Source organism: Protomyctophum parallelum (genome assembly GCF_964188405.1).
Source record: "Protomyctophum parallelum genome assembly, chromosome: 4".
In the NCBI taxonomy this organism is placed as follows: domain Eukaryota; kingdom Metazoa; phylum Chordata; class Actinopteri; order Myctophiformes; family Myctophidae; genus Protomyctophum; species Protomyctophum parallelum.
Genome location: NC_139700.1, coordinates 42,634,159 through 42,660,984, shown reverse-complemented (window position 1 = coordinate 42,660,984; position 26,826 = coordinate 42,634,159). Strand labels below are relative to the sequence as shown.

The 26,826-nt window shown below is 41.5% G+C and overlaps 1 protein-coding gene across 1 annotated transcript in view; it reads right to left on the bottom strand.

Annotated features, from left to right (window-relative positions):
• Positions 1 to 26,826, bottom strand: part of LOC310857824 (metabotropic glutamate receptor 8-like) — a 302,996-nt gene that overhangs the window by 90,061 nt on the left and 186,109 nt on the right. Inside the window, exon 6 of the mRNA XM_083763751.1 lies at positions 4,139 to 4,339. Coding sequence (XP_083619877.1) covers positions 4,139 to 4,339 — 201 coding nt within the window. The remainder of the gene's footprint in view (positions 1 to 4,138; positions 4,340 to 26,826) is intronic.

The following is a 26,826-nucleotide window of genomic DNA, read 5'->3' as shown; positions in this document are numbered from 1 at the left end:
TCCACGGGTCCTTGGGGTGGTTCCAGGAGGTCCCCAGCTAAATGTGTTAATATTAGCATCAAAATCATTTAAACCCTTTATCCATATTTTATATATTTTTTTCCTTTTTCTCATGTTGAAAGTATTGGAAATATTTGAATAATTTAAACACAAATCCTCTCTTTTGGGGGAAATAAAATCATTTCCAGAAGGGTGTCCGCAGCCAAATGCATATTACTTTGGAGGCCCTTCACACAAAATAGTTTGAAAATCTGCACTGTAGCCTACTAGACTAGATGTCACTTTTGTGAGGTCAAAACCAACTTGTCTCTGTTTGGGCTGTTGAGGAGACAGAAAAAGCAGCTGTGGGCGTATTAGCCATTTAAGTTGAACGTCCTACTGTTGTATACTCTGTTGTCCTGGTGTCCCCCAGGGTCTAGTCTTGTGCCCTCCCTTTTTTCCTTCTACACCAAATCTCTTCACCGAAGATAGCCGATCTACAACGCACAACGCATTGCAATCTACAAGTTGCGATGTTGGCCAATAGCCAAAGGTTACTTAGGTACTTAGTTTAGAGTCATTGGTTAGACATGGGTTAAGGTTAGGTTTAGGTGTGCTGCCCCGTGGGAGGTTAGGTTTAGGGTGAGGGTTTGAGATAGGTACATTGTAGGACTAATGACTGGTCTAACCAATGACTAGTCTAAACCAAAAACTGTCTAAACTAAGTACTGCACCCGCCAAAGGTATAAAATGGGGCTTAGATTGTACATTTTCTATGTATTCACTATTATTATTTTACATTTTATATAGTTGCCGAAACAGAAGAGTGGAAGTCATATTAAATAGCCCACTGGGCTACTCAGGTGAGATTATGGAAATGTTTAATGTGTTCATGCTAATTGCCACGGTGAAAGTATGCATAATGATACATGAGGACGATTGTATATGAAATGTGTTTAACCCCTTAGCTCCCTGACCTTGAGAAGTCCACCGTGCAATTATGTGAAAGGCGCGACAACCTTGTGTGCATGAAAATCAAGATGGTTTATACCTCTTATCCTGAATTAGCACCTCCATTAGTTTTACACAGAGATGCCAAGCATAAAGAGACCTTAGAGGTTAATTGACATTCACATTGTTGGTTTGAAATTACTAATGAACTAGAGTGGAATAAATCAACATTAAATGCACTGACTGTATACAGACAGCATCAACGATAATGTAAACAAACACAACACTGTGAGCTAGTGTTACTGTTATGGTACATAAAATTAAAGGTGCACTTCACCCATTGTCAAGCTATCATCATATAATTAGTCCTCACAAATGCTTGTTATATAATAATATGGCACCGTATCTAGATACTGGCTCTGTGTCTCAGAGTAGGGCTGTAGTGTGGACAGTTCAGAGACCTGTCTGCCAGTGACATCAACGGTATAGGCAGGCGTGGCAATTTGAAACAAGAATTCAAAACTTTTGTATCTACATTTTTCAGTTGATGGTCACCACATTCAAGTCAATGTCAGCTATGAAATAGTTGTGTGAGAGTAGTGTTTTCAGCTGTTGGATATGCACTCCGCTTCGGATGAGCAGTACTTGAGACCCGGGTCCAAATCCTAGCATTATGTTTCCAAGGTTATGCAATTTTGTGAGCTGCAAAAGCAAGGTCAGCCCTGTGAATGCAAATGGCTTGAATAAAGTTACACTTGGGCTAACAATGATACAAACTCTAGATGTGAGGGCCACTTAAGGTGCAATGATAGGAAGTCTAGATGTGAGGGCCACTTAAGGTGCAATGATACAAACTCTAGATGCATGCGAGGGCCATGCACTTAAACTTAAAATAAAATATTTTTAAATATTCCATGGTTGTAATGTATACACAGCCCAGCTATATACTAGTTTTTGACCGATAGTCTTATTGTAGTTCCCCTCTGGACTATTTTCTCATAATCCTAATAATGGCAACGAGGACAAAAGACTGCTGGATGACCTTGACCCCTTGAAGGCAAAACACCCCCAATGATGTGCCTGCAGGCATAACGGTTAGTATGCATATTCACATTATTATGTATGGAAGTGTGCCTGCAATTGCCTTCTCCAATTATGTTTCTGTCTGTAAAGATGAGATGAGATGACTGAAGTTGTTGAGAATGGAGAGGGCTCATGAAATCACTACTACACAATGCACTGAGGTTAAAGTAATGACGGCAAAGGAACTGGAAGAAGATTCAAGATACCATAATAACTAGAATAGTGTGCGTGTGTGTGTGTGTGTGTGTGTGTGTGTGTGTGTGTGTGTGTGTGTGTGTGTGTGTGTGTGTGTGTGTGTGTGCGTGCATGCGTGTACAAGCTCATAAAGCATCACATTACGATGCATTTCGAGGTTGTAGATCAGCTAATTTAGCTGTTTTTATTATTATTCCTGAAAGATAAGTCATTTCTGACAGCAATGATGTATACGCCTATATATAGCCACATTGTGTGTGCAATGATGAAGTGACTGCGATCCCTGGAGACAGACAACAATAGCTCTTGGACTGTGGTGAGGGGGTTTTCGCTGACAAAGGCATGCCAGAAGATCCACCATGACTAAAAGGACTCTGAAGCTCTGTGAAAAGGGAGGGGGAGGAAAGAAAATCAGAAGAGAGGGAGATATAGAGGAAGAAGATAATGCCCTGTATGAGTGGGGGGGGGGTGAAAAGCAGGCTCCCAGAGCGGCTGGCCAACGTTTGAAGCAGCATACCCTACTGGCCAAAGCTGGCACTGCAGGACGTTCATGGAGTGGGTCAGACGTTCAGTGACGCCATGACGCAAAAGTGTGTCAAAAGTGACCTCAAAGTTGAGACCGCCGCACTCGAGCCAACCATAAAGTTATAATGACACTTCTGGCAGACGCTTCAAAACACCACGGATCAACTTCCATTGAAATGAATAGCTGGGGGGGGGGGGGGGGGGCGGGCTGCCCTCTAGATTATATATAACTACGGTGAAAAGAGAGGGAGATATAGAGGAAGAAGATATGCCCTGGATCAATGGCAGAAGGTATACAGAGGATGATGAGGGAAACAGGGGATAAAACAGGACAACTCATGTGTCTGCTGGGAGAGGAGGAACTGGAGGATGGAGGGAAACCGTTAGGAGGAAGTGAATAAACGACAGTGAAACCCAACACCCTTCTTCACATCTGGATCGGAAAAGAAAACAAGGCTGAACAAAAAAAATCTATGAGCTTAGCTGAGGACTAAGTAAAACATGATACTGAACTTTCTTCAGTCTCCCCCTTACCTCCCCCTCAGCTGTGAGCTTCTCTCACAGCTCTCTCCTTGCATCCCAATTCTTGCCAAATTTGTTTGATCGATGCAGATATATGTCGGTTACTTGTGCACATGGTTTGCACCTACTAGATTGGTTTCGCTCAACCCCGAATGTTAAGAATATTATTTAGGCAGCATGTTTATTTTTAGACAGGTTTACTAGGTTTGATGTTTACCTGGTATGCAGTTTCTTTGAAGCACTACACTGTTCTCTTTGCACTGTCAAAAAACCAAAGCCTAACTATCTGGCTCCCTGTCATTAATTAGTTGATATAAAAGAGTAGTTCATATTTTATTTATTTAATTTACCTACCCGGTGATGTCTTTGACTCGTGGACAGTTTTAGTCTGTAAAACATTCCTTAACAGTGAATCCACTATCCAAAAGAATGAAGAAAAACAACTTGATGAATGGAATGGAACAAATATATCAAACATCTGTCCATGAATTCCAAAACACTGCTCATATTTAGATAGTCTTCTACAGAAGTCTGCAGATTTAAAAAAGAATTAACCAAAATATCACAAAAGAAGAGAATCAACCAGTCACGATATACGGTATAGGAATCGTGACAATGATGCCGCTATCCCTGCCAACGAGTACCAAGTAGAGCTGGAATCGGGCAGCAGTGTTCTGTCTGAGCTCGTGCCGAGACAGACAGCGTAGTTTAGTACCAGAGCCCGATTAAAATTCGGTTTTCCGAAAAACGCGTCCAGTGTACAACCACCTTTAAGTATATTCGTCCCCAACGGGACCCGGCGGGAGTCAGTCAGATTAGCCCACCTCTAAGTACCAAAGTTCAATATTAAATGTGTGATTCAATGGACGGGTCCTTAACTTACCGTTGAAGTTGACGGCTCGTACGTGAGCCAACAGCTCCTTGCCGTCGATGTTGGCCATGCGCGGGCACAGGCCGGGGTAGCCGGAGCACAGCTCGCGATGCATGCGGTGCAGGGCATGCGCCATGGCGTACACCGCGTCCATCACAAACTGGACCTTCCCCTCCTGCTCGTATGTAGAGTCCCGGCCCACCTTCTCCAGAGCTGTTTACGAAGGAGGATGAGAATCAGTGAGAATCACGCAGAGTTGTGTAATAAAATGTATTACCAAACATACCAACATGAACATGTTCACTGATGTAAGAAGTATACTCCGATTGTTTGTGACTTAAATACAAGTAGCAATGCCAAAAACCACGGCCCCCTCAAGCATCAGAAGGAGCTTCTAATGCTTGAGTGGGTTGTGACTTTCCATAACTTTTTCATTTATTATGTATATATTCTTTTAATGTTTATTTTATTTGAAAGTGAAATATCAGCACTGTCTCTGGCATTCAAGATTGAATTTAGATTTCCCCAGATGTATCAGCATAGACCAATATCTCAGATTGTCTGTCAAGACTACAAAAAACAACAAGCGGAATTCAAGTTATTTACGATATTTTCTACATGGCTGTAAATTGCTTTACTGGGCCAGAATCCCAAAATATCCTGAAATTGGATTCTCGCTAGAAACCTTTTGTTTTTGGGTTTGTTGATGTGCGGCATATCTGGCCAAATATGAATCCTATCATGAAGACAACATAATTATACTAGGATACCGGAGACATTGTATTTGTGTCACGTACAGTAAAATGTGTTCCGAATATGACCTTAAAGGACATCTGAAAATATCCTTTTAGAATACTAATTACGGTAGACCTACATATATGCATGGCATATTGATGTGTCACCTATTATTGTGTTCATATATGTCTGAAAGTCATATCATTACTGTGGAGAATACAGATAATTTCCGATGCATATTTAGACTTTTGTGTGACAAGCTCTATAATTCAACTGCATTCAGTGTTCACGGTGGCAGACGTGATGTGCGTGTTTAGAATAGCAACAAGTCTTACCAGGAAAGGAACCGTGAAAACATTATTGTAAATTGCTCATTATAGCAAAGTTTTAGCTACTGTATGACCTTACATTAGCTGAGAGGCTTTCTAACGAGTGTCAATCAATATCTCTCCATATAGTGTTCCAAACTCGTCCACCTTATTTCACCTTATCTGGAACCTCCTTACTGTAGTGATGGCTGCCACAGCTAATCATAAATATTTATAATAAAACTGCAGTGTGTTATCACAATAACATACCGCTCAATATTGGCACCAGGGGCGTGCATAGATAGACACTCTGCCCTCTGGACAGCAATGTAACCTTTTGAAAGTTTGTTTTTTGTACAGTTTGTTCATTTAAATATTGTATTGTACAGTCATCATATGTGGACCATTGTGACATTGATCAATTCTGGATTAGATGCTTCTAATACAGTATATTACTTAAATCTCACACACTACTAAGGCAGCCGGCGGTTCCACATGCCACACAAGGTGCCCTTTTTTCACTTGAGCACCTGTCCCTCCAAATGTCTGATTGGCACTGCACAGGCATGCCTCCGGCCTTGTGCCTATATGAATAGCACAGTGGTTATACTTCAAAAATAGCCAATCTACAAGCTCACGTTACATTGTGAGTCTGACACATTGTGAGCTTGTAGATCCGCTTTGTTTTGAATATTTTTTTGAAAAGAACTGTGAAGTTTGAAATTATATTGAGCATTTTTAGCAACAGAAATATTCTCTTCAGGGTCCCTCCTGTCACAAAACATGACCAAATACACATCAACGTAGGGGGTCCTTGACACAAACCACTGCTCTAGCAAACCAATCATATAATGCTTAAATAATGTGTTTCTATTGCTATGGTGACACGGTCTAAATTGTTACATTGAATGGTTTTAAAGATGAACGAGGCAGCAGCTACACTGAAGATGACATTGAAAGGCTCGCCTTCTAGCCAACATAATTTAGAACAGCTCACAAAGGCAATCCAATGGCCATAGAAACATTTCTCTTCGAGAAAGCTTTACAAATCACATCTTGTGAAGCGCCGTGGCATTTATGATTAAGTTTTGTAAGATGTTGTGAATAAAAGCAATTTGCATAACGTCCACATAAGTCTACGTAATAATACTAAAGAATTGACAGAGTTTTGGGGAAACGTGACACAAGATATAATGCAATTTGCTTAGATATTCCATCAGCATATAAAATGCATAGAGGATTATAATAATGTCATTATAGATTTAATAACATCAACGAGAAGATTATCAGACCCAAACCCAGACGTTTTTATACTAAGCCCCTGAACCTGAACATAATATTTGTGTGAATAATTACCAATACTGAATTCATCAAACTTTTTTTGTGTGGTATTTTGCCTCATTATGAAAATGGGGGAACTGATTACTTCTGTGAAACCCTACACAGTATAGTACAGTACATCACTGGACATAACTTCTCATAATTAACAGGACCTTAGTAATGAAATACTGCAGCTCAACAGGACCTTAGTAATGAAATACTGCAGCTCAGAGCGCAAGAGAACAGAGGAGACATGTTGTTGCAGCAGTAAATACTAATTACGTCTTAGTGAATGGTGTTTATACAACAACCTAAGAACTGCTGTCTGACAGCGGGGGGCCGGCCCTGGCATTGTTGGAACACGCCGTACTATTTACTATGCATACTGATATAGCTTTTATAGTTCATTGCACTGGTTCTCAAACGTTTTAATCTCAAAGACCCCCACAACTCTGAGGCCCCTTTTCCACCGGTTGGTTCTCAATGGGAACCGGTTCAGTTCTTTTTGGTTTTGACTTTTTAGAACGAGCCAGAGCTCCAAAATTGAAACGTTAATTATGAATTGAGTGGGCAAAACCATACCTATATTAGATTATTATCACCATGACATTTCCCCAATTGAGTACTTACACGAAGACAAAGATTTATTGTATTACAAATTTTACATTTTTAAATATGCAAATGAGGCATTATGTAGGAAAATATGCAAAATAATCGAAAATAGGATAAAGCTACTACTGTGGAAGGGTTAGCATGTATTAGTTTACTTGTATTGATCCTATAAACAATTTAATATAGGGTATAGTTTTCCCACCAATTTTGGAGCTCTGGCTCATGGACTAAAAACCAAAAATAACTGAACCAACGGGTGGAAAAGGGGCCTGAGAGTGTACAAAATGGTTGGCTCTCAGAGTTACAGCTGCAATTTCCATTTGGAACCCCCCCCTTCAAGGACCTCTGGGGATCAAGGGACCACCAGGGGGCCCCAAATTAACCCTTAAGCCCAAACCACAAGAAAGGGTCGCCATGAAACTAACATTGGGTCCAAACTGTTGCAAGGAGTTGCATGGTGACCCTTTGGTGTGGTTTGTTCCATTGAATTCCATGCGTAGAATCACTTGGGACGACGTGAGTCAACGTGCAACAGGACATATCACACCGCTGGGACAACGCTAAAACCGTCTCGGCCCTTTGGTGTGGTTAGGGCTTTACAAGCTTAGAGTGTACAAATAGAACCAAATGGACCCGATACTCTCAGAGTTACAAAGCTGTAAGGGTCCCCCCATCAAGGAACTCTGGGGGTCCCTGTATCGCACTTTGAGAACCACTGACTGGTTTATTGTATTTGTTTTTGCACAGGCGCGCACACAAACTAAATTATTGCTGGCATGAACAAAAACCTTGCAATTCAGTAAACTATTAGTTATCTGGAGGTCTTGTTTACAAAGTGCAAATATGTTATTTTAAAGCCCATAAAAATCTGTTTCATAAATTAAGAAAAAAACGTTGTTTCTTTGTTGAATTACTTCATAATGAGTATGATTATTAAAAACATTTCCCCTGCTCGACTGGAATCAGTCAGATGTCACTAAATCTTATTTGGGGAAAGAAAATAGGTTTAATAAAAAAATAACATTTTTGTTGGTTTGTTGGTTGGTTTAGAGTAGACGGATTAGAATAAAACCAAATCTTGGCTTTCATGGTTTGTAAATTGTTGTTGCCCAGTTTGGATGACAAATCTGGCACACTCCGAGCAGGGAGGAAAACCTAACTTCCATTGTTCTTAGCACCGTAACAATCCTCAGTATTCATTTAAATCTATGCATATAAAAAATTTAAATGGCCCCAAATGTGCTATTTGGGTCATCTTTTACAATTTACACAGTCAAATGAACACTGAGGATTTTACCGCTATTCACACATTTGTAGAACACTTGAATGGGCTTGTACTGTAGCATAAAACCAAGCTGCTAATACCCATGACAAGGAAATAGAAAGTATATTAAACACTTCAAGCGTCATTTTTCTAACTAAACTTTTGTTGAAAGCCGAGATGCAATTTTAACTATCTATCTTCAGTGTGTGGAATACAACTTTGATAGGAAAAATCTTCATGAGATTCTTTTGTTCTTCAACAATGTGATAGGTCTACAGAAAGTTAGACCATCCATCTGTGCAATTTGAGTTCCATTTGAGTTTCATGCAATAGGCTGTGCAATAAGTCTCATCAATAATTTATATCATTGCGTGTTAGATAGATGCTGGTTCTTAGATAGATCAGGTGTTTGTCGGTTAGCCTCACATACTGTGTAAAATATTCAGACAGATGTACGCCGTTTGCTTTGTTAAGTATGTCATTTAAATAGCATGTTGCTTGGTATTTAGTCCTTACCTGGCATCAGGGGCGGCCTTAGGAATCTGGAGGCCGGTTTCAAGACCAAATATGAGGCCCCCATATACCTATGACATAATTATTTTGTTGATACAGCCGTATATTGATACGAATACGACTGTTCAATATCACACGCAGCCATTACTCTCGACAATTAGCAACAACAACACCTCTCCTCATCCTGTCGTCCCTTCACAATGATAGTGTCTCCCCTTTACCTCCCAATGCTTCACATTTTACCATGTTATTTACATAAACTAGGTGTAACTTTACTAACTTAACATTAACATTGTGGGAGAGAGCAAGGCAGTGAGTGAGCGAGAGAGAGAGAGAGAGGGCCAAGAGTGGCGGCGGTTGACTGAGGGGACTTCAGCACTGTACACTCTTGCTTCGTGTCCCAGGTTGGCTTGGTGTGGAATGTGCTAATTTGTCCCCAATATTCAAAGTCTGATTTCCATTGATTGTTGGCTGTGTTTAGCATGTATATGGCTGTGGAGTTTTGGTACAAAATCAAAACAATGTGTCTAATATTTTGTCATGTTTAAGCCTCCAGGAAAATCCGTGTTGAGGTTCTTAATACACTGTTTTTCATTAAAACGTCTTTGTCCTACTGTCCAGTTGGGATTGTGTTGAAGTCCAGATACTTTTAGAGCTTCAATGCCGTGAGTCATGTAATGTTGAACAATCCTATTATGGTTGTCTGTTTTGCATTGTTAATATTGTATCTGTGTTGTCTCAGCCTTGTAGCTATTGTTTTACTTGTTTCTCCGACATATTGTAAGCCACATTTTTCACATGTGATATCTGTTATCTGTTGTTTAATCTCCAACATGCGTTTTGTAGTTCTATTTTTAACTATTTGTTTGGGTTTGAAGTATTCTGGTCTTTGGCGTGCTGGTGTGTTGATTCCTTTTAGCTTGCTGTGTACCAGATAGTCTTTAAGATTTTTGTTTTTTCTGTAGGCCGATATAAATATATATATATATATATTTTTAAGTTTCGCGAAAACCGACGGTTCAGCCAAAACTGCAATTTTTTGGCAGAAGGAGAAGGAAAAAAAACCTAACAATAACAATAAAGGACCAAGTCCTTTCAGGGGCCTATTTCACGAAACTTGGATTAGAGATTAAGCCGGGCTTTAACACATATCCTGGCTTAATATATCCTGGATCAGTGCTTAACCGGTTTCATGAAAGCTGGTTGATCTTGCCAGATTAACTTAACCAGTTAACCTGGATATGTTGAGGCTTGATTCGGTTTCATGAAAGTGATGCTACATAAGTTACCATGGAAACTAATGCTTTGGACTTAGCCTGCTCCGGACCAGGCTAACAGCCTGGTTTAACCTAATCCTGATGTCTTTACTGTTCATTAAGCAGTCAAACTGATCACAAACCAATGATGTTTTCCAGATTTATTCAATTATTATGGGTTTATGTTGCCTTATTTGTATCGGTCTGCATTAAAGGACTAATTTAAGCACTATATAAAATCAAATAACCAAAATATATAGGCTGCACAACATCATGACAGCTTATGAGCTTGTAGATCAGCTGCTTTTGGTGAATGTTCCCCATGAATAGGTTTGCTGTCGTGCAAGTGCACGGTTAAGAACACAAAAAATGCTGGAAACGTATCCATACGCTTTATTAATATCGAACGCCGTACGCGCGAAGCGTATGTATACGTTTTATACGTTTTTTTATTGCTTACTGTACATCAACGTCCTATGCTCCAGGACACCGAGGAAAATAACAGCGATCGTCTCCAGGAAGCTCCAATATGTGATCCGGGAGTAAAAAGCCCCTCCCTCCTGAAAAGAGGTCTGTCTGTGGCGAAGACGCTCCCTCCTCCAATGCCTCCATTACACGTATGGGTCTGCACGGCAACGGCATAGACCAACGCAGATGTCAGGGCATCTAAAATGGAGTTACCCATACTCTAGTAGTAGTCTAGTGTCTGTGAATACACTCGATTCCCCCTCCCCTCCTGTTTCTACATGGTTTCTCCCGAGGAATCTTTGTGGGGGGGAGTCTCTTCTGCCCGGATCGCATTGCAGTTTGAGTTCCCTGGCCCCAGGCCACACTGCGCCTTGTAATCGCCTTGCACCGCTCTCTCATTCTCGGAAAAAGATATAACGCAGTCGTGTCGATTTGCCCTCTGCCAGTATATAAACCAAGAATAATCTTCAACGATCGCCATTTCATAACGTTTTCAACACGCACACGGCACACGCCATGATCAACTAACTGCCTGGCTACGTCTTCAGTCTTCACCAGCCATCGCTATCCGTTGTGTGGATCGCCATCGCGTCTTCACTTTGTTTGTTTGGGCAAGAAGCACGATCAGCGATGGAAAAGAGCTTTATATCCACGGCAGATAAGTAATGACGTATTATCGAAGGACCGCCATGATCAACTTACTGCCTACGTCTTCGTCAGCCAATGCAGCCATCATCGCTATCCGTTGTGTGATTGTGGATGTAGGCTATATCCACGGTATCGAGAGAGACGCCCGGCTGTGATATAGGTCTTATCACTGCAATTATAATGAATAAAAAGGCTACAATCACACAACGGATAGCGATGGCTGCATTGGCTGGTGACAACGTAGCCTCGGTCCCAGGCAGTTAGTTGATCATGGCGGTCCCTCGATAATACGTCATTACTTATCTGCCGTGGATAAAACTCTTTTCCATCGCTGATCTCTGCTTCTTTGCCCAAACAAAGTGAAGATAGCGTTGTCCAACAAAGCAGCCAGTTATTTGATCATCTCTCTCTCCTGTGCTTCTTTCCTCAAACATGTCCAGACATGTCAACCTCAACCACTAAACTCACCGATCCAGTAACGCATCTCACCGTTATACTATCGTTCTGAAGGCAGATATAAAAATAAACATAAATAAATTATTGTCATATACATACTACACACTGAATGAAAGCCCTAATTGTCTACTTTTAGGAGGAAAACAAATACATAATATTGATCCCATGTACAGTTTGTCAGTAGGATATTGAATGCAGTTGTTCAGGTCCAACTATTATTCACAAAATAAGGCCTATAGCGACATGTACATATTATATACCGTATGAAACAGAAGACCCTCTGCTTTCATAAGAAAAAAACTAATACTGTAATAATAATAAAAATCACACCCCTGTGAAGTGAGCATTTCCTCATGAAGTTATCATAGCGAGTTATAAAGGTTTAAAGTCACAGAGATTGACAGGCAGATATAAACATAAATAAATTATTATCATATACATACTACACACTGAATGAAAGCCCTGAATGTCTACTTTTAGGAGGAAAACAAATATACAAATATATACAAATATAGTTTGTCAGTAATTGGCTATTGAATGCAGCTTGCGCCCACCAGAGAGGATTTCAGAAAATGCATGGACCAGAAGAACTATTATTCACAAAATAAGGCCTATAGCGAAATGTACATACTATATACCGTATGAAACAGAAGACTCTCTGCTTTCATAAGAAAAATACTTCTACTGTAATAATAATGAAAATCACACCCCTGTGAAGTGAGCAGTGCAATGTTGCGCAACAGTATTTTTCTTATGAAAGCAGAGAGTCTTCTGTTTCATACGGTATATAGTATGTACATTTCGCTATAGGCCTTATTTTGTGAATAATAGTTCTTCTGGTCCATGCATTTTCTGAAATCCTCTCTGGTGGGCGCAAGCTGCATTCAATAGCCAATTACTGACAAACTATACATGGGACCATGTGTATTTGTTTTCCTCCTAAAAGTAGACATTCAGGGCTTTCATTCAGTGTGTAGTATGTATATGATATTATTTGTGTTCATTTTTATATCTGTCTGTCAATGTCTGTCAACTTCAACCTTCCATATCTCTGCTGTTTTTTCAAAAGAGCAGCGTGCTGCGAAAAGCAGGTGTTAGAAAAAGGTCAATATCTCCAGAATGGAAGATGGTAGAATCATAATTTTTTTTTTAAATTGAAGTGGACTAGTTTGGCTTCCTTTTGATTTATGCGGTGTGATTCTCGCTATAAGAGGCCCCTCGCTGTGGGCCCCGAAAAAGTTCAGAAGTCCCAATGTTAATCGCTCAGCACCACCAAGCCTGAGCAAATAGAAAACTCTAGCAATCAATGTGTTAAGAATAATTATTATATTATATTATATTATTATATTATTTTTTTGTAAAAGTGAAAACCACTAAATATTACCATTACTCATTGTTTTACAACATATTACCATTGTAACGTTTCACCCACTACTAGTCCTACATACTTACACCTAGAAACCCCATTCAAACCTATTTAGGTTCATCCTACGGTGGACATGTGTGCCTGAAAAGGAATCTTTGAAATGTTTCATCGTTTTAGAAATATAGTGCTTTCAAATTTGAGACATTTATAGGCAGATAGTGGCACTTAAAAAAATCACTTTCACCTAGAAACTCCATTCACACTTTGTAAAATTCAGCTTACTGTGGAGACACATGCTGGAACTTTTTACTTTGAAATGTTTTGTAGTTTCTGAGTTATTTAACTTAAACGCCCAATGCATTCTCAATGGCAATAGCACAAACTTTGGCATGCTACATGAACCCATGACCCGGACCTGTCTGGACAACAACCCCCTTCCCCAAAGGTAGCTCCCTCAGAGGAGGGAGTTATGGCCAAATATCACAATGCGACAATATCATTATGCTTACAATATTAAGAATTCTGTTTTAAGTTAATAGTAGTGGTAAAATGTAAACTATATTTTTGGGGTAGTTAATCATTCAGTCTATCCACTATTGAGAGTATGTTCTCTCTTTAATTACAGCAGCAGTATTTATTTTAGAAGCTTAAGTCCTTGTATCAGTAAGTCTTGAATAGATTAGTAAAGATAATGAGATATACAGAAGGGGGCTGTAATGCAACTATTAAGGATGCAAACTGCCTTAATACCCCATGAAGAAGAAGGATCAGTAAATCTGTGATCCACATAAGGGGTCTAGAGACAAAAAGCCAGACTGTCTATTAAGCCAGGCTTGCTGATCCCGGCTCGCCAAATCCACCAATTCTGAGCCTCGCTTGGCTTTAGTGGAACGGAATAAACCAGGCTGTAAAGATCAGGATTTAAAAAGCCTGGCTTTGGCCTAAATCCTGGATTAGTTAATCCAAGTTTCGTGAAATAGGCCCCAGGACTGCTTGGTCCTTTAAATAAATAAAGATCATAGAAATAAATATACAATAAAGAGAGTTCCATCGTGTTCAGTTTGGAACATACAGACGACACAGGTTTGTGTTTCCACCGCATTGTGTTGGACGGAACAATTGTTGTTGTTTGATGCCTAGCTGAATGGTTAGAGAGCCTGTCTGGAGAGAAGGAGTCTCCCGAGGTTTGAATCTCATCTTTCTTTCTGCTGTTCCTTCGTCTGGAATGTGGTCTCGGTTGTTGTTGTTGTTGTTGTTGTTGTCGTTGGTTGCCATGGCTGCCAGTTCCCACCTGATGTCGTGTGGGAGTTCTGATTGGTCCAGAGCGTACTGAATAACTTCTAGCTTACATAACGTCTTAAGACAAGGACTCAAGTCTAAGATGAACAGCTCATCAGAGATAGTGTGATCTCCTTTGTATCCTCCAAAGAGGATGACACGATCTCCGACAATGCAACAGCACATACCATGCATTGGACATGGTCCTTTCCACTTGGGCTCAACCTTCTTCCAGGAGAAGGTCTCTGGACTGAATTTCCACACATCATTGAAGTTCTGGTTACCATTGCTGCTGCCACCAAATATGTACAGCTCTCGATTGTAATGCTGAATGACACCAGCGTCCTTCTGGTAGAAGTTGTGCAGAAGGTGTGTCCAGCCAGGCGTTTGTCTCTGTGTCAAACACTCTAATGGTTTTGTAGACCCCCTGGTACCCCCTCCAGCCCCCGAATACAAACATCTTTTTCCTGACGATGGTGGCAGAGTGATCACGTGAAGCAGGAGATGGAGTTCCTCTAGTGTTAATTACAGACCAGACCATTGTGCTGGTGTCCAACTTGTACATGTCATTAATTGGATGGAACCTCAAGGTCACCGTCTCCTCTTGCTGGTTCCACTGGAGGTAACTTCTTCCAGCATAAAGACACTGTAACGGCCAAATGAGTGGAATTGTCCAAATATATTTGTGACCATTGGGTGGCGCTGTTGGCTTTATAAGCGTCTGGTTCACTGGAACTGGTAGGGAGGATTGACCCGGTAGGGCAATGGTTTTTGACCGCAGGTACGTCACTGTGTTGTTCAAACACTGGAGCGAAATGTTTGTTGGTCTGAAATGTTTATTTTGTTGTCTATGCTGATTATTGTTTATTCTGAAATCATGCAGATACTGATGCCGTACTACTCACTGCAAAGGGAAATAAATGTGTCAAAAGCAACAGGAGCTGCCTGTGTGTTTTATTATCACAAAATGGGGCTGACACTCAGCACAAACAGTACGGCATTGGACCAGCGCGTCAACCAGGTCCATCTACGGGATCAACTCCTCGAGAGATAAGACGGGGCTCTTATAGACACTGTGTTGAAGACATGGACATCCATCTGTTCCATGTAGTTGATGGTCTCAACAACAAGGAATACAAGGAAACAAGGCCTCCAAAGGAATACAGTTTATTCCTCCCAGCTACAGCAGCATGATGGGCTCGCTTTGGTCCTCCTGCTTTGGAAACGGTCCAAGACAACATCACTGTCTGTCTGTCTGTCTGTCTGTCTGTCTGTCTGCCTGCCTGCCTGCCTGCCTGCCCGCCTGCCCGCCTGCCTGCCCGCCTGCCTGCCTGCCTGCCTGACTGCCTGCGTGCCTTCTCTCTCTCGACGTCTACAGTCATTTTCAACACGGTGCATCATCTTATATCTTCTGGTGTGAAATCACACGAGACACAAACTGTTGCCATGCACGCCTTAACGACGCCAATTAGTGCAGCTGTTCTTCATCTGCACCCTTTGAACTCTATTGCTATATTGATTACTTCATTGCGGCTACCTTGGAGTCTATGGATCTATGTGTCTTCCACACGTATAGCATAGTATAGTATATATAGTTTCATTATATAGATAATATTCCACTGTTACGTTCATAGCTTACGCATGTTTCATGATAAATGCTTTTTATGTGATGTTTTCCCATGCTTTTTTGTTCTTGCTTAATGTAAGTCACTCTGGATTAAGAGCGTCTGCTAAATGCCTAAATTGTAAATTGCTACAGCGTTCCCTAACACTGAGCTGTGTTGTATTTTGAGGCTGTGTGTGTGTGTGCATGCGCACGTGCGCAGTATGTGCTCAAGCTGACTGGCTGAGCACGGAATGTGATGTATGGTGATAACAGTGCCGCTCACGTCACGCGGGTGTGATATTTTTCTCCATATCGCTGTGTGAGAGACAGTCCACTGAGCAACTCAAAGTGAGGCTGAATGACAAGCATTTTGCATTCTGGCTCTTTGAGGGGAGGTAGCGCCCCTATGGCCTGCTTGGTGTGTTTGTGTGTTTGGCATCATAATTGTAGCACCACATTGCTTTTATTGTCACTCTATTTGCTTGAGCATTTAACCTGTTGTCTGTTATGTCATTGAACTCTGATCCTGCACTTTGTAAGTCGCTATGGATATGAGCTTCTATGCCCAAATTGAAATTGTACTGGTGATGGAGGTCAACTAAGCATAACATACATATTGTTTTAATTTAATTTAATTTTTTATATAATTCTTTTGAAGATGAGATAAAAAATTAAACTTTGAGATATAATAGTAGCATCAGCAGTTTGTATAGGAGAGAGCTTCTGCCAATACACCTGGGGAAAAAACAATCTTCTTGCAGCTCCGGTGATAGAGCCTGTCAAAACTTTGCTGCTGCTGGAGATAAACATTGGCTCTCGCATAATGATGAGCTATTAATGTAAATATATGCAGCCTTTGTCAAGACACGTTGTATAATTCACAAGCCGAATTGTTGTCTCCCCGAACGTAATCTGGTCTCACCAAGGCCCTCTGTAATTAGTTTGCCATTTATGTAATATTCAATTCAAAATTGAAACAGAAGGATGCCCATACGCACACAGCAAGAGAGATGATGGGGGGGAGGGGCATCCAGTTGGTTCCGTTCAGACGGAATTACATTTTCCCTTGTAAATTATGTTTAATTGAAACGCCATCGTCCATGATTAAACTGTATGTCAGCCGTACATTGGATAACATCATTCACGTTGCCTCCACATCATTCAGCGCGATGAAGGATTTCTCATGCTGTCTGCTCTAGTCGTCGTGGCTCGTTAGTAAACATCAAGGCGAACGGGGACGGGGAGCCTTCACTCATCCTTTTTTGGCAAATTCCTAACCGCACAGCCAAACATAAGGCTCTCACTCAGAGGTCGCTATAAACATTATTGGTATTCATGGAGGTTCACACAGTGCCTCCTCCCGGGTAATGACTAACCCATTCTGACCTGAGATCAGATTCATATACGAGGTTTCCACTGGACACACACTGGTCTGATGAACCCATTCTGACCTGAGATCAGATTCTAAAAATGTCAGTCGCTCTTCGATTTTTCAAAAATAGCAGACCTACAAGCTCGTATCGCGCCACTCGGTGGCGCGATATGAGCTTGTAGATCTGCTATTTTTAAATAGCTAAAGCATAACATGATGCTGACACCAAAATGGGTGCCCGTTCAGAATGGGCTAAACCATGGGATATTGCCTTTCGATCATAGAGGAACCGAACCATGCATCATCAGGGTTGGAGTTTGGTGGATTGCTGGGATTCTTTTGTACTAAATGACACAGGTGTTCTAAAGCACCTACAGCTTCCTCTGGCAAAGCTCAGCACTGTGTGAATTTCACCTGCATCCTTTGCATATTCACGGTTTATCAAAGCAATACCAAAACCTCACACAAGATACAAACTTTTGGATTCCTTATCCATCTGAGATCAGATTCTAAAAATGTCTTCTACATCCCGACAGTTTCTATGTCAGTCGTTCTTCGATTTTTCAAAAATAGCAGACCTACAAGCTCGTAGCGCGCCACTCGGCTATTAGCTTGTAGATCTGCTATTTTTCAATAACTAAAGCATAACATAATGCTAACACCAAAAGGGGTTCCCGCCCAAAATGGGTTAAATGGGTTACGTATAGTGAACAGACAACTGAGCTTGTAGATCTGCTCATTTTTACGGAATGTTCGGCTATTACATGACATGCCCAGAATAGGGAAGCTAGGGTTCATGTGGTGATATATAATACCCCCCATGTTGTGCTTTGCACACAACAAACAATTGATATAGTGTTAGAGTGATGCACACAACACTTGGTATATCGTTGTACAGAACAGGGTTTTTATAGTGCTCACAGATGGCTCCAGAAATGTTCCCAATGCCACTGCCCCTTGTTATCCATGGCATCTTAACCAAACAAAGAGTCCTGGGGGGGGAGGGGGGGGGGGGAGTACTGATCCAAACAAAGAGAGTTGGTGAAGTACTGATCCAAACAGGGGTCGGGGGTTAAGTACTGATACGAGCCATGAGGCATGCTATAGTGGGTGAGAAGAGGTTTCAGACCGCTGCAGTTAGATCACACTGAGCTTGAATATAATACCATATAATATACCCAGTGCGTCTAAATATAAATGCAAGGAATGTCTGTGTGTCCCCTGTATATACTGTAATGCATCCGTGTATCGAATACTGGCCGACCGATATCACTCGAGGGAGTGCGCTGCAGAGTGAGAAGTTGGTCGGATAAGCAGTTTGACGGACAGACAGACAGACAGACAGACAGACAGACAGACAGACAGACAGACAGACAGACAGACAGACAGACAGACAGACAGACACATAGTACTGACACCATAGGCTGGCCTAGATAATGGGAACGGCACTGCACTAAGTACTCTATTACGCTATAATAATAATAAACTTCATAGCACCTTTCAAAATTTCCATTACAAAGTGCTTTACATCAACAAACAGCAAAATATGCAGCAGAAGACATTTCGATAAACAAACAAAATATAATAAGCAGCAGGGGAAAGAAATACTAGTATTAGATTGGCAGTGAAGGCTAATCTATAAAAGTGTGTTTTCAAAAGGGATTTAAAACACTGATTCAGCGCGCTTGATCTGTAAGGGCAGTGTGTTCCAAAGTTTAGGCCCTACGGAGCTGAAAGCCCCGATCTACTTTGGACTTTAGCTGACAAGTTTGAGGATCAAGAGGGTCATTGGATGAGGATCTCAGGGAGCGGGTTGGGACATAGGGGGAGATTAGATTGGCGATGTAGGGTGGAGCGAGACCGGACCTGGCCTTGTATATGGCACTATACTCTTATTGCGACTGCATGTCGCATTTACTATGAAATCATGCAATTCCCGTCAGTGTGTTGTTTGGTCACCCCAGACATGACCATATATGGTCATCCCTCGTGACATGACCTGACATCATCAGGGATGGAGATCAATATTGTCATCAATATTAAGCCCATAAATGGAGATCCCTGATGTCATCAATATTGTCCAGCACATCTGACCTCAAATCCTTAGATCTCTATATATGGAGCTGACCTGTTCTGACATTCCATATGTTGATCCTTCCCCATCCATCCATCCTTCCTCTTCGATGTCTCCCTTTTGACTGATACCTGTCCATTTAAACTCTAGACGGGCCTGCCCCAAAGTTATTAGTGCAGCCGCGCCTGGCAGCCGGCGAAAACTAGAGTTCTCAACAGGCCCGGCCCTACCTGGGCCTCATCAAACCCTGTACACTCAAGACACTGCCCCCGATGCAACTCTTAGATCTCCATATATGGAGCTGACCTGACATTCCATATGTTGATCTGACCTCACCAAACCCTGTACACTCAAGACACGCTCCATATATGGCCAGTACAGAATTAATTCCATATGTTGATCTGACCCCCCATGCCAAAGCGCCAGCGCTCGCCCAGCAGTCTGCTGTCACCCAGGCGGATATGTTGATCTGACCCCCCATTCCAAAGCAGGTCCTGGACCTGGTGAGAGCGGGAGTGGTCCTGGTGAGACGTAGGAGGGGCCCGGACAGGAGTCAACCCACAGAGACTAGTCCTTCCACACGCCAGATTGATCTACATCCCAGTGTAGTATAGTTCCGGAGCAACGGATTGTGTGGACCTGGTCTTTCCCTAGTGGGACTGATCGAGTGTAGCTACTGGGACGTATGTCGGGACTTGATCATCCCCGGCTGGGTCACCTGAGTGAGTGAGCGGTATGATGTCGCAAGACCCAAAACCCTGATGACCTTGGGATACATCACTGAGATACGTCTCAGGTGCATGCAATGTTTTTTCGTTCTGACAAATAGGAACAACAACTAATGGTGCATGCACTTCCAACAGCAGTGATGGAAAATCCCATATATAGTGTTTATTGCTGCTCCATCTACCGTATGTGTAAAAAAATAAAAAATAAAAGTCAATAAAATAATTGACTGCAAACCAATCAATTACAAAGTGCTATAGCTTTGTATTCACATGTGCATTCATTAGACTACCAGTGATGAGGTTACAGCTTTAATGAGAGCCGGTGTGATTGAAAAGGGCCACGCTGTAATTGAACATCAGGAGAATTGCAAAATGTCCACTTCAAACCGATAGGGCCCATTCACCATTCAGCAGCATTAACCTTGCAGTCCTCATTATTGTCAACATTGGATTTGTTTATTTATTTCAAACGGAGAAAATAACAGCTCCCTATGCGTTGACGGCAGGGCGTCACATTGCAACGTGTTGTATAAGCTTGGAGAGCTGCTGTTTCCGCTATTCATACAATGACATATGTCATATTATATGACCCATGACTCATATATTATAATGGGTCATATAATATGGGTCTCAAGCTCTTTCATGTCAAGGACCCGCAAATTAATATCTATTTGAACGGACACCCATCTGAAAAGAGACATGCTCCTCACTGTTGCCATGATTACAATGAATCATTGAATCTGATCTCAGGTCAGAATGGGTTAAATCGGTGGTTCTCAAACATTTTCATGACTGCCACAAGTGCATTTGTCCGCGGACCCCCATCTGAAAATATGTTGTGCCACGGACCTCTCATACAATATATATATGTTTTAATCAGTGTGTGCGTGTGCACAGTGTGCAGTTTTCCTAGACCCGATCACTTGTTTCTCTTGCAAAATCTGGCAACACTGATGCTCCGAGCTACTTCAAGGATCCCAGACTGAATTCACACTGTCACGACGCATGTTCTCTCTTATACGGTGTGTGTAAAACCACAACTGTCACATGTCCTCTCTTAGTGTCAGTAAAACGTCCCCTGACAGGAGGACATTAAACAACCCACCATGCTCTCTTTGGAATCACTGCATTATAAATACATGTCAAATAGCAAAACGACTCTTTGATCAGATTCTGAAGTTCTAAGTGATCGCTGTGCTGCGAAACACCTTTAAGTTAATACCAGATGACAAGCGTTCTGCTCTCGGCCTTCGTTCGGAAGAAAATCGTGTCGTTTTGCATTAGACTAAAGGTTATTTTGGGAGCGCATGTGTTATCCACGGAATTAAATGCTTGTGGTACAGGGTGTAGGGTTGGAAACCTGCTAATTAATCACCTCATGTACACTGATGATTTGGTCATCTTTAGTGTCTGCAGTGAGATTAAATATTTGGGCCACATCATCTCGGATGACCTCTCTGATGACAAGGATATATTTAGACAGCGTCGGATGTTGTATGCGCAAGGAAACATGCTGTGTAGAAAATTTAGCATGTGCTCAGTACCAGTGAAGACCTCACTTTTTAAATCCTTCTGTACACCCCTGTACACCGCCCACCTGTGGTGCCGCTACAAGCAGGCCAGTATAAGACGATTGACAGTGGCATACAATGACTGTATGAGGCTGCTTCTGAGAGCTCCAAGAAGCTCCAGTGCAAGCCAAATGTTTGTCAGTGTTGGGGTTCCCACCTGCTCTGCTGTGCTACGAAATCTTATGTACAAATTCATGTGTAGGGTATCTGAGTCAGTAAATGACATCATTAATGTCATGACTAACACAATACGTAGTTCTGTCAGGTTCTCCTCCAGACTATGGAACCATTGGCGAACTTGTCTGTATGTTCGAAACTGAATATGATTGAACTCTTTTTATTGTATATTTCTTTCTATTTTTTATTATTCTTTTTTATCTATTGTGTTGTTGTACTGTACTGTGATATGGATTCCCCTGAGTCTGCAATAAAGAATCAATCAATTACAGATTTTATGTTAGAGTTCACATTGGAGACTCAACCAACTTAACTACGTTCACTGTTCCAATGCTTTACTGTACCCATTGCTTAGGGGTGTAACGACACATTTTAACAGCGATACGATACGTATCACGATACATGGTTGACGATACGATACTGACATTCCATATGTTGATCATTCCCCATCCATCCTTCCTCTTCGATGTCTCCCTTTTGACCGATACCTGTCCATTTAAACTCTAGACGGGCCTGTCACAAAGTTATTAGTGCAGCCGCGCCCGGCAGCCGGCGAAAGCTAGAGTTCTCAACCCGAAAATGAAGGCCCGGCCCTACCTGGGCCCTCATCAAACCCTGTACACTCAAAACGCTGCCCCTGCTGCCACCCTTAGATCTCCATATATGGAGCTGACCTGTTCTGACATTCCATATGTTGATCTCATTAAACCCTGCACACTCGGTAATAATAATTGTTGTTGTTGTTGTTATGTGTTTTTTAAGCTCTAACTACAATTAAGTCACTGCCTGCAATATTGCGACTATCTATTATCCCATTCTGGGTGGGAACCCATTTTGGTGTTAGCACTATGTTATGCTTTAGCTATTGAAAAATAGCAGATCTACAAGCTCATAGCGCGCCACCGAGTGGCGCGCTACGAGCTTGTAGGTCTGCTATTTTAGAAAAATCGAAAGAACGACAGACGTAGAAGACATTTTTTTAATCTGATCTCAGGTCAGAATGGAAAACTGTCAGGATGCAGAAGACATTTTTAGAATCTGATCTCAGGTCAGAATGGATACAAATTTAAGCATGTGACAATAAAGTCCTTGAACACGGCTTGTTTTCTCAGCAAACCACAGCAAACAAATGATCCAAATTGCATTACGTCCCTTGTGTAATCTGTCTGCTGACCACTGAGTCCAATAGCTCTTCATTAACTCTTCATGGACAAAGCCAATGTGTGGCCTAATCGTTAGAGGGTTAAGAGGAGCATGGATTGACCTTGACCCTCCATTAAAGAGGGGACCAGGCAGGCAAATGGTGGTAGAATATAGGTGCTCCTAACAGTGTATGGCTGATAGATAAACCTGTCACACACACACACACACACACACACACACACACACACACACACACACACACACACACACACACACACACACACACACACACACACACACACACACACACTAATGACATTATGCTGTCACTGATTTGCACTTAGATTAAATCGCACTTTGAGACAGTGGTGGGTCCAGGGGTCCTTGTAGGCTCTGTGTTTGACTAGGGTTTGACTGGATTGCTCAATTCCTACATTGACCATAATGCCTTGGTGCCCTGCCCCTCCTTGTGGAGGTGTTGACTTGTAGTCCAGGAAGGAAGTGAGACCACATTTTCATGACGCATGTTGGTCATGAACATGGCACGTCACGAAAGTGTTTCTTGTGTCCTAAATAAGATTTGGTTGCAAAAGGGTTTAAGTAGCATCACAATCAGCTTAATCACATTAAGCCTAAAAACATTGTCTATTTGAAAATAGTCTCAATGCAAGAATAATAAAACAAAATTGAATATGTTTGAAACATTTTCTGTTATGGGGATCTCTGCGGCACAAAATAATTTCAGATGAATAGCCATATTATATATTCATTTGGGGGCATAAACATGAACATATTTTGAATGACAGACTGTCACGCGGCTCATAAGCCACCAGACCACAAGGATTGATTTGTGCGTCTCTTTTCCCTCATGCCAACGAAAGGACGTTTTCTCCCTCCCCCAATTAATGAGATATGGAAATAACCCAGGAGCATTTGCATATGCCGGGGCCTGTCACCTGTGGTTTCTGCGAGAAGAAAAATAGCCTTAAGGAAACTTGGCAGTACTTTCATATCATTCTGTCTTCTCATTAAGTATCTTCTAACCCTCTTTATACCCTGCTGATTTCAGGATATTTGTGTTTAATGACTGTGTTGGGGCCAACGGTGGCCGCCTGCCACCGAAATGCACTTCAAAGAGCATCGATTACGGAATATCATGCACTGTCAGCGTCTCTAAACAACACATCGCTAATGTTCCATGTCACATGGATTGCTCCACTTAAGCCCTGCTTAAAAATAATTTCAAAACTACAGCAGCCAACCGAAAAGGTATTTTGAATATGTTTCACTCATAATAACATGCCCCAAATAGGGCCGGCAGGTTTGAAAGTGGAGGTTAAGAGGTACAGAGATTGGAAACATCAAACATGCTTCAAAGCCAAGAAAAATAATACTATAGAGTAGACGTGTGCACTAAACCCGTAACAACCCGTCCATTTCACCAGACAAAGCGTTTCACCAGGGACTCTTAAAGCAATCCACTCCAGATACTGTTGAAAGCGTGTTGTTTTCAGCTCTGATTAGTGGTAAATGGTAAATGGTGCATTTATATAGCGCCTTTATCCAAGGCGCTTTAGAGAGATTGTGCATTACATTCACCCATTCACACACACATTCATACACCGATGGCAGCGGAAACCATGCAAGGCACCAACTAGCACATCGGGAGCAATTAGGGGTTCAGTGTCTTGCTCAAGGACACTTCGACAGTAACTCTGGGGGAGCCCGGGTTCGAACTGGCAACCTTACGGTTACCATCCAGGCACTCTACCCCTGAGCCACCACTGCCCAGTGATTACATTACACATGGTGACACATAACTGCTCGGTCACATGAACCCATAGCATTTCTATTCTAGGCGTGTCATAATAGGTAAACATTCTGTTGGAATATCAGAGCAAAAAGCTTGTAGATCTGCTATTTTCAACAAAGAGATTTAAGGGAATACAAGGGATTTGTTCATATTTCAGCTTGTTCTAAGAGAAAGTAAACGATGATTGTTAAATGTTTTGCACTATTTTTGACAGGACGGGGCTAAATATATCTTCTTCTTTTTGTACTTTTTTATGGCAATTTCTTTATTATTATTTACTATAGTCCTACTAGACCCCAGGACATTACAGCTGGCCACACAAGATCACGGGATCTACTGAATGTGAAGGGGGAGGTGACAAATGGACATAGAGAGCCTACACAATATGGCATCCCTCAATAGTACCCCCCTTCACATTCAGTAGATCCCATGATCGTTTGTGTCCAGATGTAATTTCCTGGGATCTAGTATAGGACTACTTGTTCGAATGCCCCCGTCCCCTGTCAAAAATCGCTAAAACAAAAGAAAGCAGCAAATGCAAAAACTCATCTTTTACTTTCTCTAATAACAACCTAAAACATGAACCTTGGTTGAAAACCCCCCCCCAAAGTTTTCCTGAGGGACTCCAGTCACCTAGCACAGGGGTTCTCAATGTTTATGGCTGGGGAGCCCCGGAAATGCTTTGGCCATGTATCGCAACCCACGCCCCCGCCCCCCCCAATACAAACTGCAAAAATAACCTTAATAATAGAGAAAATATATCATAAATGAATACTTGGCGACCCTGGGTCGATGTTGTTTTTAGCCCTGTCTTGGTCGATGTGTCCTTCAGATCTTTAAGTGGATATTCTGTAACGCTTGAATAATTGGTCTTTTGACCCTTTGCTACAACCTCGGTCCAATTTCCCTTGACTCCTTGACTCTCTTGAAAAGTAATTTGAAATTTTCTATAATGCTTGAATAGTTTGGTCTTCTGCCACTGCAAGGGAATGTATGTCTTTATAAACAATTGTAAAGTATAGATTGGTTACGTAACCAACAACAGCCAATTAGCTACTACAAATGTTATGCAAAGCTCTGCCAATCACAGCGGAAGGTAGGTTACCCCGGAAGAATAATAAAGTGTTACAATAACTATAGTCTGGTTTCCCTTTGGGCAACCACACTAATAATACGTTTTAAAACAAACTAGTATTTCTGGGTAGAATGTATGTGGATATCTGCACAATATGAAATAAACTGTCCAGAACATTAAAGCTATCGTTTGTCAACCTGTGGATATTTAGAACAAACTAATGTATTTCTAATAGTCAATAATATGATAAGGGTCCTGCTATTTCAGATATAAGGTTAAGGAAATGAATACAAAAAACTAGCATAATTTGTATTGTTGACCTATTTCTCCCATAGTGAAACATTCGTTCAACTTTGACCCCTCTATCACATGTTATGGACACAAAAAACTGTTCTGTGTGATAGAGGGGTACAAAATGAACAAACGTTTCACTATGGGAGAAATAGGTCAACAATACAAATGACGCAATAGTTTTGTGAATAAATTTACTTTTAATGCGTGACCCCCTGTGCCCCCCACAAAATGACCGGAACTACCAGAGCAGATCTCCCAACAAGGGACTCAGGCAATCAATGAATACAGTTGCAATCACTATATTAATGGTTTTTCTTACAGCTTATAAATTAAACATTCTGAACTAACCCTTGAACCCGCCAAAATAATCATAATGTGAACTGGGGACCTCCCCACCCTGATATTTAAGCACTTGGAATGGCGTTGAGGCATTACATTTAGTAATGCCCCCACCCCTAGATATATAGATACAGTAGATAGATAGATAGAAACCCTGGCATTTCAACAACAAAAAGCCCTTGACAAAGAAAAGCTTGTGTTTCAAATTGCTGTGGAATGCTGCAGTTTACAACTCACTCATACCAGCTTAATGCAACGCTGTTCCTCCACATCGCTCTCTTTCC